Here is a 20090-nt window from a genome sequence, read left to right on the forward strand (position 1 = left end):
CTGGCACCCTTCCCCTTCTCCTTCCTTACTGACCTGGGTGTCTGCATGGTTGTTTCTCTCACATCCCCCTCCTCTCCTCTGCTCCCAAAGAACTTGCCCAACAGGTTCCCCCCCCCCCCCCCCCAAATATGTTACTGATTGGCTTGGCCTTGGCCAGAGGTGGGTCCGAATTGGAGCCAGGGAAGCTTCTAGAAGCCTCTTAAAAGAACCACCCCTGTAGTCTCTCCCCCACTATCAAAACCCCACCAGACACAAACCCAGCACAGATTGCTTTCTCTTATTGCCTGAACATCACGATGGGTATGTATCTTTCTGGTGATGCTTATAATACAGTTCTGAGGGCCCTGATGATAGACTATAGTAACAGTTCTAGCATAAACCTAATGTCTCTGTTGGTCAGCTGTGGTGATCCTTTCAGTTTTTTGTGATCTGATTGTGTCTTTTAGCAGGTGGAAGGAGAAAAAAAAGCTTCAGATTCTCCACTTCTGATGTTTTATTGCCATCTCTTCCACAGTCAGGTTAAGGCATCTGCTTTCAGGCTAATCAAGAGTGGAGGGTGAAAGGTAGCTTCCATCTCAGTCTCACATATTTTATGTCTGTATCTTGACCAAAATAGTTGGGTTTAATTTTTTTCCTCTGTCTATAAAAATCTTTCTTTGGTTGGCACTAAATGGTTACCACTTCCTAAACTTTTTCATCCTCCTTCCTTGTAATTAGTTTTGTTTCTCACTGTTACTATTTAAAACAAGTTACATAGCTATGGTTTCCAATAATGAATTGGGATTAGTTTGTTCAAGCACTCCATCTTCAGTTAGTTTTCCACAGCTTGTGCTTTACGTTTCAAACTGGTCACTCAGTGGATATATTTAATAGTAATTTCTACAATATAGTTTATAGATTGGTCAATCTAGTGCTAAAAGATAAATTGGTCAATAAGTCAAGTTGCCAAATTTGTTGTCTTGTCAATAGATGTTTTCATATTCTTTGACATAAATTGGATCTTCATAGCTATGCAGTGCATCAGTATTTTGACTAGTTTAGCTGTTTACAGGGTTAATTAAAATGAAAAACTAAGAAAATATCTTTCAGCTTTTGGCTAACAGCATAGTTTCCCATTTTCATTTTATCTTAACCACTGGGAGCAATCTGCTGTCTATGTTGGAAAACTCCCAATGACACTGTTTGTCTTTATAAGGCTTTTATTGAGCATTGCAAGGGTGTTTGTGCTGAAGTCCTTAAGATTATCACCCTGGAATGAACGAGGTTGGAATGCTCTTCAGATGCTCTTTAGACCAACATCATAGTATCAAACTCTGGCACATGATTTTTGAACTTCTGGTTGGTTTTTAATACTCTGCCTTCTGTAGAAGGATGTTTTATTCATCCAGCAAGCACATATCCCATCTCTGCTGCTTCAGTAAAGAACAGGTAAGAAACCTGTGGTCAGTCTATGTAGTTTTTCAACTACGAGCTAGCACAGATCAGTGGTGGCAACTTCAGGAATTTTTCATAACAAAATCAGAGAGTTCCTTGGCTGATTTGTCAGGCTCAGCAGCCTGCACCTGTTAACACAGGAGTGGCCCTGAAGAGATTGATAAAGAGAAGGAGCATCTAAAGGTCAAGGTGTCATTTCCCTACTGTATCATCTACTCACTGAAGATTAAGCACCTCCTTCTCTTACTTATCATTCATTAGCATGTCCTTTGCATTATGATATATGTTCCTGATCTGTAGTATTTATGGGAGAAACTCATCAAAGCTTAAGTTCCTGAAAAACAATACCAGTGGGGTTAGCTCCTAGTTCTGCGTAGTCTGCTGTGGAGAAGGGTAAGATAAAAGTGATCCAGGACTCCAGAGTGGTAACCTCCTTGACCTGTGCAGGGGATGGTTTCTCTCAAAGTGCTTTCAGTACAACCAGAGTGCTCTCATCAACAGAGGTAATCTCAGCTCATCCCAGCTCAGAGGGGTTGTACTAGGGTAGGAGAAGCAGAAAATGCAGCTTTGACCACAGTTGCCACTTGGGATATGTAATTCTTCCAGGTTACTTCTGTCACTGTTACTGGACCACATAAACATGAAATGTAGAGGATGGAGGTGATTCAGAAAAGGAAAGAAAGGTTGATGCTAAAGGCCATAGTTTCTTTTCAGAAGCACACACATCCTGGGAAGAAAATTGACACAAGCAGCTTCTGTGAACACTTTATGGGCTACTATTACAGCCTTGAGTGATTTACCCTTCAGTGCAACACTTCAATACTGTTGTACTAGTGAGGCCAGACTCTCTTTACTTGTTCAAGCTACTTGATTAGTTTTCACCAATTTCTGTTCTCTCACGTGTTGATCCCATATGGTTTATCTTTTCTGGTAGCTTGATTTCTATCTTAATTACTGTGTATACAGCTTCACATACTTCAATTCCATGGTAATTGTAAGTAGTTCCTGGAACTTCCAAAGAAATTAGCTTAGTTTTTCACTACATCTGTAGTGTGGTTCTGTGAACCAGTCCAAAGCATCATTAGTATTTTATAGTGTCAGTCAACCTCAAAAGTATTTGTGAACGAATGCCACTGGCGTGTATATATGCAGCTCACATAGAATATTCTTATACAAAACTATTATTGGCAAAAATATGTATGCTAATTGTTTCGACAGATATTATTTTTATAGGGGATTCCCTTCCCTGAGAATTTAAGGAGTGGTTTCTGCCCAAAGATCAGAATGTCAAGTAATACAAAAAGTTGTTTTGTAAACCTGCCTCAGCTTCAGCTGGGAGACTCTGCTCTGTTACCACATCAGTGGTACAACCGATTGTAGATCTCAGGCTGACCAAAGAATGCAGTATGTCAGTGGAAATTTGCAATTAGAAGGCCGAAACTTACTAGTGTTGTTACTGCAGCAGTACTTCTTTTGGATAAGAATTTTCTGGTAACTTTGCAGCGCAGGGTTCTATAAAAGATTTTCCACTGCTTATGTTTGTTTCACTCTCTTTTTATGTGTTTGTATTTGCATCAGAAGCCAGAGACATGGGCAAGAATCTTATTGCTAGCACTTATCAGCATCGCTACTACAGAGACTGATCTTCTGAGGCTGCACAGAGAAATTCTACTCATTTGTTCTCTTTGTTACCCTTGTTACCAATCATCCCAATTTAGCATATTTTTTTCAGGTACATTGTCAAATTTTTATCTGACTTGGCCATCTGTAATTGCTGACATTTTTCAGACAGGAAAATGCTCTAGTATTTGTCTTTGGATTCTAAGGGCACCACAGAGTCTCAATCCCATTGCTTTAGAAATCAATTTTACAAAATACTGACTTAAGGTTGTGGTTTTTTTTTTTCCGCCTTCTGAGAGCCCAAAGAGAACTTGTCTCTTTCCAGGTTCTTTGTTATATACATTTCTGATTCTCTCATCAGAAAGGTTGATAAATACATTTCCTCGAACTCCTCTAAGTGAATTGATTTTTTCCAGCTAAGAAGACATTGTAGATTTTGTTGACCCTCCTGTAAATCAAGTAACTTTGCTATCAAGATAACCTGTCTTCTGTCTTACAACAGGAAGGTTTTCTTACTTCCTTACCCACTTCCGCTTTCTGAAACTGGATGACTTATGAAAAGGCGGAATCTTTACTTCTCCACCAGTCCTACAGTGGAAGAACCCTCTTGTTTAGTGATGTTTAAATTTGATATTAATATACCTAATTAAGAAAGCATTTGGCAATATTGTGTTTTCTTCTTCTTTTCTGTGAAGTGTCCAGAAGCTGAAGACAAGACTTATAATTGCTGTTACTTCTGCTAGCAGAGTGACTGTGATTTAGACTCTTATTGCTGATCATCCTTACATCATTTAAAGATACAATCCATCTTAAAACGTAGACTGTATTTTCCTAACTCATTTCAGTGTTAGTTAAACCAAGAGGTTAGCTTGCTTTGCCTTTTTGTTTACTTGAAATTGAATGCTATGTCAGTAGAAACAACCCCTGGGACATGTGCATATTGAGCTTTTTTTTGTCCTTCCGCACTGGCAGAACAAGATTATTTAGGAAACATTCTGTTTGCATGTATTTTTGGAGTAATCCAAGAAGTTACGTATTTCAAGATAAAGAATTTCCCATGGGATAGCTGACTCTAAGGATATGTCATGCAATAACTTCAAACAAAATTTAGAAATGTCCCGCAGTGATCAAGTTAAGCTGTCAGAGACATATAACAATTGAGATTTTAGTGCTGCCACAACCTCATATAATTTCAGCATCACAGTCTCTCATAGCTTCAAAATCCTTCAATCTGCTTTTAGCAGAGGCACTCTTAAGTCCTTCTATGTATCATGCTTCCTGAAGTCACCACAGTGAGAATATGCATATGAGATACATAGCCAGCAAGCTGAACACAAGCCAGCAATGTGCCCTTGTGGCAAAGGCAGCAAACGGTATCCTGGGCTGCACTAGACAAAGTATCAGCAGGTTGAGGAAGGTGATCCTTCCTCTCTACTCAGTTATGATGAGACCACACCTGCAGTACTGGGTCCAGTTCTGGTCTTCTGAGTACAAGAGAGACACGGACAAAGTGCAGAGTCCAGCAAAGGGCCACTAAGAAGACGAAGGTGCTGAAGCATATGAAGAAAGGCAAAGAAAGATGGGACTGTTCCACCTGGAGAAGGGAAGTTTCAAGGGGATCTCATCAGTGTGTACAAATACCTGAAGGGAGGGCACAAGAGGGAGCCAGGCTCTTTTCAGTGGTGCTGAGTGACAGAATAGAGGTAACGGGCACAAACTGAAACACAGGAGGTTCCCTCTGAACAACAGGAAGCACTTTTTTACTGTGAGGGTGACTCGGCACTGGCACAGCTTGCCCATGGAGGTGTTGGAGTCTCCCTCCTTGGGGATACGCAAAAGGCATCTGGACACAGTTGTGGGCAACTGGCTCTACGTGACTATGTTTGAGTAGGGGGCTTGTACCGATGACTCCAGAGGTGCCTTCCAACCTCAACCGTTCTGTGATTCTGTATGCTAAAGGGTTTTGCGTGTGTATCTTTTTAAGCCTGTTGATGTGTCTTTGGTATGTGTTGTCCACGTGTGCATTTCCAAGTTTCCTTTAGTCCATAGGTTCAATATCTACTTTTGGAGTAACTGAAGGAAAACTTGCCTTCCTCTATATATAAAATTGTGGGAGCTACACATATAAAAGACAGTTATTGAAATGTGATTCTACTTAGACTTCCAAGATTTTGAACTTTTACTAGCTTTACTTGATGACTTCTACTTCTTGTATTGAAAGAGACAGTGAGGTCCCTATCCGCTTTACTGTTTGTCGTTTTGACGGGAACACCATACCCAGTCGCCTTAAGTCCCCTTTTCGCTAAGCTGGATAGTTCTAGCATTTTTGTAGATCTTCATATGAAACAGTCTTTATTTCTGATTAATCTTGTTACACTTCTCTAAAACTTTTCCGGTTATAGTGCTTCATTTTGAGACTAGAGCAGGAGCACTGCACAGAATTTACAAGCTGTGGGCAAACTTCAAATGACCCAAGTGTGTTGTTTTTTCCTCTTTATTTTCTAATAATTTTTAACACTGGAATTTGTTTTTGGTTTTTTTGACTGCTGTTAGGCATCAAGTCAGTGTCTTTGTGGAGCTATCTGTTGTAGCTATGAAGTTTCTTTTAAATAGTATTAGTTCAGTATGTATGAAATGAGGATTGTTTTTCTTTTGTAGGTTGTTACATATTTTGTCTTCTACAGATGTTATGTTTAATGTCCTCATTTCCTCAAACCTTTATTTAAAAAAAAAAAAGTTGATTTCACTTTTGTCAATCTCCTTTTTGGGTACAATAGAAGTTTAACTGAAATGTTAAAACAGTACCGTTGGTATGGTAACTCTTTGATTTAACACACAACACATTAAATAATTACCAAATAATTGTTGGGTTTTCTCTTTTACAGGAGAATATTAAAAAGTGAGCCACCTTATCCACAAGAAATGAGTGCACTGTCTAAGGATATAATTCAGCGTCTTTTGATGAAAGACCCCAAGAAGAGGCTAGGTTGTGGTCCCACTGATGCTGATGAAATCAAACAGCATCCCTTTTTCCAGGTAAAACAAATAACAAAACTCCCCAGATACCACTTACTCTGTTAGTGCCTTTTGAATTCCAAGTCTAAAGAAATGCTGTTGTTTTGTTAACAGAATAGCTTAGGGACATGTTAATTGCATGAATAATTGCACTGAAGTTGGTAAGAATATACATGTGCTTATGTATATGGATTTTGTGCATATTACAAGAAAGGCATGGGAGATTTTTAATATAGTCTCTCTGTTTCTAACAGTTACTTGAAGCAGCCAAAAGACACACTACTTTAACCAGAAGGTTACCGGAAAACACTTAAATTGTATGTTGTGTGTGTGTGTGCTTTTAAAGAGACAGTTTGCTACTAACATGATTAGTAAAATTTTTAATATTGATAAAGTCACTATTAGTGATAAATGCCTCTTCTGTATTTTCCTTTGCCTAATTAAATCTCTGGTCTTGTTTAGTAGATTTTAATTCCATTCAGATTTCAGTGTAATAACATTGGGTTTCAAACAATGACAAAGATTGTATTTGCGTACGATATCTGTACTGTTCCATCTATTGCTGTTAAAATTGTTCGTGTGCTTTCTTTGAAAAAACTAAGTATGTATTTCTGGTGCATCTGAAGTTAAGTGTATTTTTATTTGATATAAATATTGGTGGTTTTAAAGTTGGTGGTGTAAATTAAATCTTTCAAATAAATACTTTCAGTGTAACTATCATAACGTTCAGCATGGGCAACAACTTGGCTTTTTAATTTCTTAATTTCTTCTTATACTTTCTGTTATTTCCTTCCTCTTACAAGAGAGCCTGACAAAGTAAACTTCCTTTATTCACTGTTTTTCTTGGAAGATACTTTTTTTTTTATTATACAACACTTTACCTTGACTTCATTTCAGTTCCACTCCTTTACATTAATAGAGCCATTTTCTCATAACTACTATATCTGTGCTTCCTACTTCTAGCAATGCATTTAAGTAAGAATCCAGAGACATTATGCTCTCAGGCTGTGGAAGCTGAAATTAGTAATTCAGCATAGAAATCAGCAATGAAAAGTTGAAGTTACTGCATACATGCACTATGGTTTACAAAAATATAAATGTTATTTCCGCTGAAATATAGGAAGAAATTTAAAGGCTGTTGTGCTAATTGTTCAGATTCTCTGCTGTTACATTTCTTTCTCTTGATTTAGAAAAACAAAACAAAACTGCATTGTCTACTTACAAGTAAAGGTGATACTTCTTGACTTTACGTAAGCAAATTAGTAGGGCGTAATTGCTTTTCGTATGCCTGTGGAAAATAGCAAATGGAAAATAGCAAATGGAGTTAGGACTGTTTGTTTCTTGAAAAGTTTCTTTCAAATATCTGTTTCTGTTAAAGTTTCATTTGATTCGAACTTATTTTCCTGATTTTTGGTTTAGAATATGAATTGGGATGATTTAGCTGCCAAAAAAGTATCAGCTCCATTTAAACCGGTTATCAGAGATGAGCTGGATGTCAGTAATTTTGCAGAAGAATTTACAGAAATGGATCCAACATATTCTCCTGCAGCAACCCCTCAGACTTCAGAAAGAATATTTCAGGTATTTTAAGAATTCACATAAATTTTTAAAAAATAAATTTATTGAACAATTCCACATGTATAGCTAGCTTTTCTCCCCCTGCCTAAGTTATTGGGAATTAACTATGTAATTTCCGATCCCAGTTCCCAGGGCTGTTTGTTCAGCAATTGCAAACTGAGAAAGGTGGAAACAGTTCTACCACAAACATGAAATTCCATGACTCCTCGTTCCCAGCTGAATGTCCTACCTTCTGGACTAAAGTCAATCTGTCCTTGATTGATTCTTCATACCTTAGAAGTCTTATCTTGACCCTATCAGCCTGGGCTACCAGCTTTTGACAACAGCAATGTAGTCTGCCCATGTCCACAGTGTGCTCTAGTTGAGGTATTCGTTTGGGAAGTGGGAGCCAACTACAGAGTTGAAAGTACGTCTTCCATGTCCTGTAGCAGTACTCTAATTACTAGACAACTATATATAGATCAGTAACAAAGCTTTCCTTACCATCTCCTCTATGTGGTCCTTTCTTGGACTGCACAGCGTGTCTGTCAAATGGGCAGAAACAGCTCATGTGTTGTCAAATTGGTATGAAAGCTGCAGAGGTGAACAGCAGTTCAGATTGCTTTCTCTCCGTCCCCTCCTTGTGCTTTGTTGTTTTTTGTCTGGTTTTGGACAGCTTGATGTTTAGTGTATAGGAATATAGCATCATATTTTGGAAGTTATTAGATTTATAGTGACTGTAGCAAGCAATTCATGCATGTCATAATACGATCCAATTCATCCTGCAGTGGTACTCAGAGATGTTCTTGTTTCGATACCCTATCATTAACATGAAGCGTATTTTGTTTTGCCATTTTAAATGGTTTGATACTTACATCACAACATAAAAACTCTTTCATGCCTTAACTTAAAGCTGTTCTGGAAAGCTAGCTAGTTTGAAATTATGACCCTTTATCACTATTCCAAAACAATTGAAGCTGAGCCAGATTTTTAGCATTATTTACCAGAATTTTTAGATTATTACTGTTTTAGCTATAACTGTGGAGAATCACGTAACTAATTCCAGGAAGATACCTGTTCACGTTGAACACAGTAACATCTACCTATCAATGAGCCAGTTCTGGTTTCTGTATAATGTTACGAAAATTATGATTTCTTTGAAAAATTCTTCTGGAACTTCTAATGTTTTGTGTGCAGTATGATAGTTTGTGTGAAACAATTTCAAGCTATGCCCTTTTCTGATGTCTTAATTTCATAGGGATATTCTTTCGTTGCACCTTCTATTTTGTTTAAACGCAATGCAGCTACAGTAGATCCTCTTCAGTTTTATATGGGGGATGAGCGGCCTGGAACTACAACTATTGCCAGAAGTGCTATGATGAAGGTAATAATAGTATCAAGAGCTGAATTAATTTGATTAACTTGGAACTGCATATAACTTTCAAAGCAGCAATCACAAGCTAGGCTAAAGATTACAAAATAAAAAACAGATAAATGAATAATATTTATCTGTTCTCTGTAATGGCTCCTCAGATGATCCAAGCATATAATTTGCATGTGGTAATATTAAGAAATAGTTGAGGTTTAATCTGAAAGAGATGATTGCCTAGTTTTCCCGAAGACTAAGGGAACAGTAGTAATTTGACTCCTGATAGTTCTTACTCAGACAACAATCGTAGAAATTTTCGAAGCTACTTTCTGTCAGAATTCCTTCTATGATGTAATTGCCCAAAAAACTTATAGTTGTGTGAAGCCTTATAAGAACACATGCTATTGTGATGTCTTCAAACGAGCACATAGTTTTGTGGATAAATGTATGTACAGCCATCTTTGATCCTGTTTGTCTGAATATTTTGTATCTTAAGCTATTGTAGTAGTAGTGATTTATTTAGTGACTATGTTTGTTTAATGTAACATAAGATTTAATCTTTGAATGTTAAAATAAAGTTTATGCATTTTATTAAATAGAAGTTAAGATATTTTACAAAAAGAGAGCTCTCTTACAATTTTAAATGTAGATGAAAAATTCTTATGAAACTTTACTCTTTGTCTTTGACTGTGTATGCTAAAAGTATTCTGCAGAACTAAATACAGACAGTTTCCTAACAGGACTCTCCATTTTATCATCATTATGAACTGGATCTGAAAGAGAAACCATTGGGAGAAGGAAGTTTTTCCATTTGTCGAAAGTGCTTACACAAGAAAACTAGCCAAGAGTATGCAGTAAAAATAATTAGCAAAAGGTATAAATATTCTATAAGACAATAAAAATATTTTCTTTGCTTACTGTCACCCATGGATTAGAGTAATGTTCGCTACATTTTTTGGAAGTGGAAAAATAACTTTAAAATAATTTCCTATTTGAAGAATCTACAGGAACTTACGGTAGCCTTATGTCCTTTAAAAGATTCTGAGTCTTTTGAAACAAAATGTTATTCTTGTTGGGGAGGACACAAGAAGAAACCTGAAGAGTACTTTCCCAATTCCTAGTTGTATTCTACCCTGATTTCCCCTAATTTGGCTCCTAACCCAGAGTAAGGTATAAGGACCTCCTATCTTTAGACCTGAGTGAACTGAACGTAGGCTTATGCTAGCTCCCTTGCCTAAGCAGCCCAACTGATTGATTGCCTAGGACATTACTTTTAAGAAGGATCTGTAGTATGGGTTGCCTCAGGTCTAATTAATTGTGTGTGTGTGTGTGTGTGTGTGTGTAAAATGAATTAGACTATGGAGTTCTAAGTTGCATCTGTTTCCTGGATGTTCTGAAGATACCATGACAATGGAGACAGCTGGCTTGCTTTGTACATGGGGATCATCTGGTCCTCTTCTAGAACAGATGCCTATGGCAGTTTCTGCCCAGAGAGGAGTAAAGATAAGGGATTATTTGAGGGTTGGATGGATTTTTAGCTTCATTTTGCAGTATTCATTAGTAAATATGTCCCTAGTGTGTTGTAGAATGCTGGCAGGAAAGTCTAAATGTTCTGCTATCAAAATGATAGTTCAGCAGTCTCTTCTCCAAGACATTTGGCTATACCTCTGTTTTTTCCAAACTCTTAGAAGTAACTGTCCACCAGACTTAAGTGTTTCATCACATGCTTTTTGGATAGGATAAGTTCAAGAATTAGGTGCCTAAATATAGGTGTCAGTGTCAGTTTTCTGAGGTCTGCTATGATTAAAGGAGGCCTACTCAAAACTATTAGTGGAGCTTACAGAGAGACTTGAATACTCAGGCACTAGCAGTGGGATTCAGTAACTTAAACATAGGCATCTATGTTGTGCCATTTTAGCATCTGTTGGTGTCCTCTCTGTCCTCCAGTTCTTGTGACTACTACCTTTATGTAGATGTCTTCATGGCTGATGTCTTCCAGGCTCTCCTGTGCTTAGGCCACTGAATCCTACTCTAGGTATGTATTTTACAGTGAACCAGTTCACCCTGTAAGATTCGTTAACTAGAATGTCACTCATTATAATGAGACCTTAGACAAGTAGTACACAGTAGACACCTACACTGGTATTTTAACCTGGAAATCTCTGCCTTGTGTCTACATCCAAACTTTTTTCTGTACTGCATGAAGAGCTGCAGATCAGTGCTCCCATCTCATCTTAAGCTAATGGATTTTTCTTGTTTCTTGATAGTGAGCAAACTAGTATTGACTCTTCCTATAGAACTAAACTTTTAGGAATTACATTCCTAAATTATACTACTCACAGGCTCTTTTGCTTTTTCTCCTTCATTGTGGTAGACCAGGCTAAATGAAGGTAAGAAGCAGTCTGTATACAGAGATTTTTTTTTTTTTTAGGATTGCACGCTTTAAGCAGACTCAGAGCATGTTTGTATAGCATTTAGGGGTAGCACTAAATCCACACTCTGAATGGCTGGACACAAACCAGCCTTGAATAAGAGACTGTTAAACTGTAAATAATATTGCTCTGAGGACCACACTAGTAACTCTTGCTAAAAGGAGGAGTAAAATAGGTTTCTGGTAAATTCTTTGCCTCAAAGTCAGACAGTCTTTCACACCTACCCATCAAAGGTGCCAAAAAAGCGAATTTTACACCTAGGCAAATCTTCTCATGATACTTGAGGTGAAAATTCAGATCAAGAGTTCCTCTGTGGTGGTGTTTTGTTAATAGTGTTGGACCTGCCTTCATCCAACAATTTGGGATTTATTTGTGTGTCTCAAGGCAAATGAAACAGTGGAGTCCTGTAAACTTGCTTGGGTTACTGTTTTAGAGCTTCTTATTTGTTTTTCATTATATTGTCTGTTTAAAATCTGAGATGGTAACTGTTCATAGAGGGGAAATACTTAGAAAAGTCCATGCACAGATTTCAAAGGTTTATGGTCACGACACTGGACCTTTTTCATCTGTTTCCTAGGTCCTGATAGTATTTTAGGGGGGCCAGACTGAGTCAGCTTTTTTAAATTTCTTAAGGACCTGAAATCTACTTTCAACGTAAACAACATCAGCAGAGATGCAGATGGAAAAGCTTGGTTTACTTGTTGATTATATGAAGCCTGCAGAGAAACAGAATTCTCTTGCACAAAATTCTCTTCATGGTTCTGGTCATAATTGAGGCGGGGGGACAAACAACCAAAAATTAAGAACGTGTGTGGTGAGAGAGATCCTATCTGTATTATCCATAAGGAGTTTAGGTAAAAATTTTCAGGCATGATTTGCTCAAAATAAATCATATATATTTAGTGGAAAACAAAATGTTCTTCTCTGTCCCCATTCACATATGTTTTATAATGTTCACCATGTTCACTTTTTTGGCTGAATGTTTGAGTACTTGAAAGAATTTGTACAATGATTTTTGTTCTGGAGCTAGTATCTTATATCTTCAATTTCAGATTTTTACAATGGCTTGTTGAGGGGTTCACTTGTATAACACAGTTCATATCTAGATGATGTCACTCTTTTTTCTGGTAGGAGGTCATAGTTTTCATACAGTTTTGGGAGGAGTTTATCCTGTAAGAATGGAAAAGGATTGGGCCAATAATTTGAGTCTTCAAGATAAAGCTGAGCTAACAAATATTTGTAGGAACAGAGGTGAAGTCAAATTGCCCTGGACTAAGGGAAAGGTTTATTTTAGATAGAAACTATTCTATAATATAATTTCAGCTTTTGCTGTAGCAAGTTGCAGTTGCATCAAAAACATTGTTTGATTTGGGTTGGTTTTTTAATGTGCTAACTTGCAGTGTTATGTGGAGAGTTTTGCTCAGCTTAGTTTGAATAGCTTTTAATTGTGTTAAAGCAGTTGTAATATTAAAAAAATCTCTATTGCAAGCAATTAAAAAAATAGAGGTAACACTTTGAATATGCAATCTGCACAGTAAAATTGGTTCAAAATGACTACTCGATTTTTCCAGAATGGAGGCCAACACCCAGAGAGAAATAACAGCTCTGAAACTCTGCGAAGGACACCCGAATGTAGTGAAGTTACATGAGGTTTATCACGACCAGGTATTTTGAAGAAACTGTAATCGGCACTTGCCAAATACATTGACATATGTTTTCCCAAGAACTTCTAGGAGTTAAGCGTACTGTTGCTGTGGAGGTGGCTTTTTTCCTATGGCTTTTGTGTAATCAGTATAGAAGGAGGAGCAAAAGTTCTGCATTCGAGGAACTTGCAGTTACTCTCACAAATCAAAAAAGTATTTGGAAGAATTAGTCCTGGATTCTGGTTCTGATTCTGTCCTTGGTCTACTTTGTTAATCATGGTGCAATATATTAATGGCCCAGTTTCCATATCTATGATACCGAGGTACCTAATCGCCTTCTGTGGGGGTTGTTGTGATTCTTAAAGGAATACTTGTGAAATAATTTGGAAACTTGCATATGAAGATTACCGGTCTGGCATTTTTTTACTAGATAATGAAGTAGCTTGCTAAATTACCAAATGTGAAAGTAGAGCCTCTATTTGAAAATACATTGAGATCAGTTTAGGGTTAATTTAGAGACCTTAGTTGTCTTTTTCCTTAGTGTAATGCAAGCTCCACAGCATGTAATAGGCCATAATTTGATCTAACTTGGAGGTTGGCCCTGGTTTGAGCTAGGGGTTTGGACCAGATGTCCTGCAGAGGTCCCTTCCAACCTAAATTACTCTGTGATTCTAGTCTATGATTTTCTAATGGAACATGGGCTCTCTTACCTCTTCAAATATCCATCTATCCCCATCATGCTGTTTCTACAAGGCCCCGCAGAGTGCTCATGTGGAGCACTTCTAAAATGAGCTGAAAGGATGAAAAATCTCTACTGTAATCTGTAATGATAAAGAAGCCTTTTGTTTTATTTATTTGTGTACAGTATGAGTGTATGTGTGTAGAACAGGACACTTTTTTCACTTTCCTTTGAGTAAAATGACTATACTCACAGATATCTGAAAAAAAAAAAGTTCTTCAGGTTGCTCTGCGAACGAATCAGCTACTCTCACCCAGTCAAACCACTGTATTTTTAGTTGCTCCTGGTAGCTCTTAGGTATTATTTTCCAGATTACTCATGCATAATATTCTGAAGACCAGAACTAATCAACATTTTCAAGTTCTGACATTTTTGCTGTTTGTCTTGGAAAAAAAAAAAGTTCTGGTTTTTAGTTTGCTGTGATGTAAGTCTGATCAAATTCTACATTAGTAATCCAACCATAGTGTGTTGGGTTGCAGTCTTTTTGATGAGCCACAAGACTTTTCTCTTTTTAGCAGAGAAAAGTCTCTTCATCCTTTCTGACTTCCCTGCCACCTATTCCCGAGACATAAGAGAAAATTTGCAGGAGAGGGTATCTCACAAGCCACTAACAGTGTGACTAGTAGCTACCTTGTTTGTTCTAAGAAGCGTTACTGCTTTCTGTCTGCATAGCTCCTGCTTCTATTCCTTGATATGTAAATACTGTGTGCCTTCTGTTCTGGCTGTTTCTTTGAATTTCATTTTTTTGACCTCTTCCCAGAACTTCTTTCTTTGCTTGCAAATATTACTTTTGTTACTGTCATTCAGGGGAAGGAAATGCTAGAAGCCATCACATTCCTACATGCATTGCCTTTTGAGAATGCTAACTTCACTTCCCTGACCTGAGAAGTCAGTTTGTTTAATGGCCAGACACTTGAATTGCAGTTGATTGCATGCTAATGTTGCCTTGTAATCAAGGAAGTCACTGCTTATTGTCTTGAGAAGAACCACCATCTAAATAACCATTACTTTTTTAATTAAAAAAATACTCTTTAATGTTTGGGAAGATGTCTATTTTGATTCTCATGATAGAGTAGCTTTGGCTACTACTCTGTAGGGGATGAAATCAGAAGAAATTCTAGATAATCTTTGATTTCAAAGTAAAGTTTCAGGGTGCTTTTTAAGGATTTGGTAACATTAAATAGCTAACTACTTGTGCATGTTAATAGAAATGTATCGCTACATCAAAACAGGCTTAAATAGCAAAAGCCTAGCTGTTTCCAGCTTCGTTTGTTAGCCTAAAGAAAGGCATTTCGTCTCCCTACAAATTTACCAATATACATGGCAGAATTACATTTTTGTAAATAAATATGGGTGGACATGGGGAAGGCATCAGCATTCCTCAATCTCAGTGAGACTGATGGGAAAAATGTCATCTGAGATGCAGTTTGGCGTGTCTTGTTGGCCTTCCAGATTGCTATGAGCAGTGGTTTTATTTCTTCAAACTTTGAGAGCCTTTCGGAATAGCACCTAGCTCCTGAATGAATGTTGATTTGTAATGTTAAATTTCTGACATGCCATGTTTTTGTTTCAGCTTCATACGTTTCTAGTAATGGAATTGCTGAAAGGAGGAGAATTGCTTGAACGTATTCAGAAAAAGAAACATTTCAGTGAGACTGAAGCCAGTCATATTATGCGCAGACTTGTTTCAGCGGTGAGCCATATGCACGATGTAGGAGTAGTCCATAGAGATCTGAAACCTGAGGTATAGTGACTTGCTTATATATGTTTAGACATTAAGTTATTAAATGTCTGGAATGTGACATATTTCTGTTCCTCCAGCTTTTCTAACAGATTTTTCTACTTCTATATTTTTAATGAAATGTTACCACTTTTACTTAGCAAGTTCTGTAGCTAGTTTTCTGTTCATAGTCAAAAGTAACTGTTAGGAAACATTTTTTTAATGTTGTAAATGATTTATGCTCTAACTTGTTCAAAAACATTATTTGCCTGTTTGGGGACAGTTTTTACTAGTGGTGAGTATATATTTATTGTATGAAATAGTTCACAAGCAAAGCCAGGTTGGTTGGGTACTTTGCCTGTACATTTCCTTTTGTTTGATCTTAATTACCTTGGCAGGGCTTCTTTTGGAAGTAGCTGCAACACCCTTGACTGTCTACTGTCCCAGTTAAACACAGTGAACCACAAACTAATGCAGCCAGTTAATAAAGATGTGTGATTTGAATTCAGTGAGTTTAGTAATTTCCCAAAAGAAACAATTAATATTTTTTCAATAATTACTTGTTCTGGTATTTTTATTGTGCAGCAACATCTTGCCTTCCAGACAACTAAGTTTACTATGGTAAGGTTGACCACTGGCTTTGTTCTGCTTCCTGAAGCCAATATTTGCTCCTTTTTCTTTGCCAACAATGGGCTTGGATATGTGTTACTTTAGCCCAAGGCTACCGTGGATTGATGTTGGTTCATCAGTAGGGATGTTAGTTGTATTGATTATTATAGTCATTGTAGTCCGGGAAGTAGCTACTGCTTTTGTATCTGGAGTTTAAAATGATCCACCATGCCAACTGGTGTTTCATCCTTTTGTAACATACCTTCTGGTATATTATGAACTTACTCTTTTATAGCAATTCCAATTCAACAGGTAAAGAAGTCTGCTAGGAGTTGTATTAAACTGGTTTTGAAAATCAGTCCCAAATATATGTGTTTGAAAACATCTCTGTACTGGAGTCTCTGTACTAAATGAACAATTACATAAAGAGGAGCTATTGTGAAATTCTACTATGTCAGTTGAAAATGCGATTCTTGGAAAAAGTTTCTCTGTTGACATCATCAAGGAAAGAAAACAACTATTGAAACAAATCATTAAAAGGACAAACCCCAGAAATCCTTTCTGTCTTCCTGTTCTTGTCATTTTAGTCTTATTACCATCTTGACTATGAAGGCTAGATTCTGTAAAGCAGAGCTTCAGCTGCATGGTAGATTAGGCAGTCTTCCATTCTCTGTCATGTCCAAGAACAGAAGTCTGGGAAGGCCAAATAATGAGGGGTTAGCAAACAGCTTGCGGAATATATTGCCTCCACAAAGTTGGACTTAACCAGCCTGTCTGCTTCCGTCTTGTTGTTTTGAAGGTTACTATTTTAGGTTCAGACATGAACTTGGTATGGGATATGCAGGCTTCCCAATATAGATGTGGTTAGTGCACCTTTCTGTAGAAAGATGTATAGGGATTTCTGTTGCTTTTCTAACGCTTCCAGACAGATTTGTTTGATGTTCAGCTTTGACATCTATTGTGATACTGATAAGTCTATTTTAAAAAATATGGCTGGTTGCATGTCACTAAGGATGAGGCTTTTCTTAATTGCATGGGCTGGAAGACTTCTGTTTAAGCAATAGTAATTAGATCACATAAATTGCTTTGCAAAATAGAGGAAAAATACTGGATAGACAATAGAGAATTTGCCGAAGTAAAGAATTTGTGTAGCATGTGTGACCACTTGGAGCCTCTCAGTAGAGGATTTGAGGACTGTTTCTGTGAAGTTATTAATTTGTAAACTGGGTTCTAAAGATATTAGGAAAAAATATACCAAGGCAGAGATAATGTTGTTTATATATTCTTAAAATATATGTGGGGTATAGCTTTAAATGTGGGTTTTTGTGAAACACACTTTATTTACCTAATCAACAAAGTAGTCTGAACCCAGCTTAGGACATTTGGACTGTACCTTTCTTTCTACACATAACCAATTTCCATTTTCTAATGGAGGTCTTTTTAAACCAATGTTACTGCAATTTTTTTATTGTTGGCTATGTACATAGAAAAAAGATTATAGTATTAATCACCTATCCTCGTATTAATATTTTTGCTGAAATTAGGCTTCCTTCAGATCCATTTTGCACAACATTTTAATAAGGAAAACTGACTTTTCTGATTGTGCATTGAGCTATAACAACAGTACAGAATGCAAAAATACTGTTTTGTAGCAAGTATTCTTTTTTATCCATAATGAATTCTCAGGTTCTTACTGATGTGCTTGCAGTCTAGCAATCAATTTTTTTTCCCCTTCTTAATGAGTTTGAAATGAATTGCTTTGAGTCACTCATCTTTTGTATTACAAAATTGCATAGGGCTATAGGAATTCTAATATTGAGACATTTTCTAGCATTGCATATATTAAACAGCAAAGGCAACAGAAAAATTTTGCTCTCCTCTCAGAATTTGAAAGGGGGAGTAGAAATACTTTACAATTCATCTGGGGCTCAACCAATTCTCCGAAGACTTAACTTCACTCTTGGATCTTTCTTAATCAATATAAACACTCAGGGAAAAGAACAACAGATTGTCTTTCAAACTGGTAACAACTGGTCTGTCTTCAACTCTGAGATGCCCCATTCCAGTCTGTAAAGCTGGAATTCTTAGGGACAACTATACAAAGTTTCTTTACCTTGGTGTAAGGAGTATGCCATTGGTTCGAGGTTGGACTGCTATGTGCCCTTCAGTGCTTGAATGCCATTGGTCCCAGGGCTCCTCCACAAAGCATATCTATACTGACTTTGAGATCTATGCCAGCCAGCAGTTGGTACAACTACTGAGAGATTGGTGGACTGGGCAGTGCTAGGTTAACAGTGGGACTCAATGATCTTAAAGGTCTTTCCCAACCTAAAAGATTCTATGATTCTATTGGTGCACTTTGTAGTCCACCGTACTTCACTTTCAAATGATTTTTTTTTTTTTGCATTATTGAGCTCATGGCAATATGGCTTCAGTGTCTTACCACTTGAGGACCACAGACTATTCAGTCACAAGACAAGGCATGCAATGAGAGTTCCACACACAAAAAAGCTGTCATTCACAGTGTGCCAGAAGGAAGTGGAAGCTTAAGAAAATTTACTTTTGTTTGAGGAAGAAGGCAGTTCTCCATTTATCTTAATATCTTTGCTTTTTTTTTCTGGTGGGTGTTACTCGAATTATTTTCCCCCCCTGTTCTCTGCTAAATACCCATTTTCATTAATAATCTGACAGAACTACCCTGACTTGCAGATATACAGGAGGCAGATAAACACATCACATTTTCTTACACCCCAGAGTACTGTTATTTCTACTCTTCCATTTTTTTTTTTACCCTAGTATCTCCCAGTTCCCCTTTTCTCTAGATAGTAGGAGGTTTTCTGTAGTAATAAATGTAGGAAAAAATAACTGTTAAGTATTCTAACCAATTTTCTACCTAGTGCTGGTATTGATTTTTGTCTTTGCTTTTCAGAATTTATTGTTTACAGATGAAACGGATAATTCAGAAATAAAAATAATTGATTTTGGCTTTGCTCGTTTAAAACCACCTGATAATCAGCCTCTTAAGACTCCATGTTTTACTCTTCATTATGCTGCCCCAGAGCTCTTGAATCACAACGGCTATGATGAATCTTGTGATCTGTGGAGTTTGGGGGTCATTTTGGTGAGTGATTGAGGTTTTTAATTGTAACTTTATTGTATGTATTTACTTTTTGTTAAAATGCAAAGGACTTGACACAATTTCAGACTTGAATTGGGTGGATGCTGAATCCAAGTGAGGAAAAATACTGCTGCACAAATAATAGGTTCCAAAGACATGTTTTCCAGGGGTGGGGATTCTTTTTCCTAAGCAGTACATTGAATTCAACATTTCTGGGAATGGAAAAAATACTTGGTACAGTCTAGTTCTTAAAAAAAGATATTGTTTTACAGGCATCCATGTAATCTTCCGAAAGCTTCACTTCAGAGAAGTAATCAGCCTGCATTCTGATTTAGGGAAAATGAATTTCGATAGATATAAACTGGCTAGAAATACCATTGTGTTTTGTTTTATAGTTTCCTGAAACGTATGAATGTTGGGGGTTTTTTTTGTAATAAGGACTCCAGAGAAAGTATGGCATATTTAAAATTTTATATAGCCTTGAAGTTATGCCAGTCAAAATTTTATTGTATAGCATTGATGATGCAAACAACAGCACTCCATATTTAGTAATAAGATTGTCACTAAACATGCTGTGTTTGTAATTATACTACTTTTGTTCTCGTGACAGTATACAATGCTATCAGGACAGGTACCATTTCAGTCTCAAGACAAAAGTTTGACATGTACCAGTGCATTGGAAATTATGAAGAAAATAAAAAAGGGAGAATTTTCTTTTGAAGGAGAAGCTTGGAAAAATGTTTCTGAGGAGGCTAAAGAGTTAATTCAAGGTATGTATTCACAAATATTTCATGTACCTTATATTTTTCTCTCAAAAGATAAAATTTAGAGAAC

General features: G+C 37.0%; 1 protein-coding gene across 1 annotated transcript in view; it reads left to right on the plus strand.

Annotated features, from left to right (window-relative positions):
• The window catches only part of RPS6KA5 (ribosomal protein S6 kinase A5), an 80462-nt gene that overhangs the window by 57249 nt on the left and 3123 nt on the right, over positions 1-20090 (plus strand). The window contains exons 8-15 of the mRNA XM_086463423.1: positions 5940-6090; positions 7489-7650; positions 8885-9010; positions 9736-9869; positions 12999-13092; positions 15383-15553; positions 19068-19259; positions 19867-20026. Coding sequence (XP_086319549.1) covers positions 5940-6090; positions 7489-7650; positions 8885-9010; positions 9736-9869; positions 12999-13092; positions 15383-15553; positions 19068-19259; positions 19867-20026 — 1190 coding nt within the window. The remainder of the gene's footprint in view (positions 1-5939; positions 6091-7488; positions 7651-8884; positions 9011-9735; positions 9870-12998; positions 13093-15382; positions 15554-19067; positions 19260-19866; positions 20027-20090) is intronic.

This window comes from Leptosomus discolor, chromosome 3 (assembly GCF_034619465.1).
Source record: "Leptosomus discolor isolate bLepDis1 chromosome 3, bLepDis1.hap2, whole genome shotgun sequence".
In the NCBI taxonomy this organism is placed as follows: Eukaryota; Metazoa; Chordata; class Aves; order Leptosomiformes; family Leptosomidae; genus Leptosomus; species Leptosomus discolor.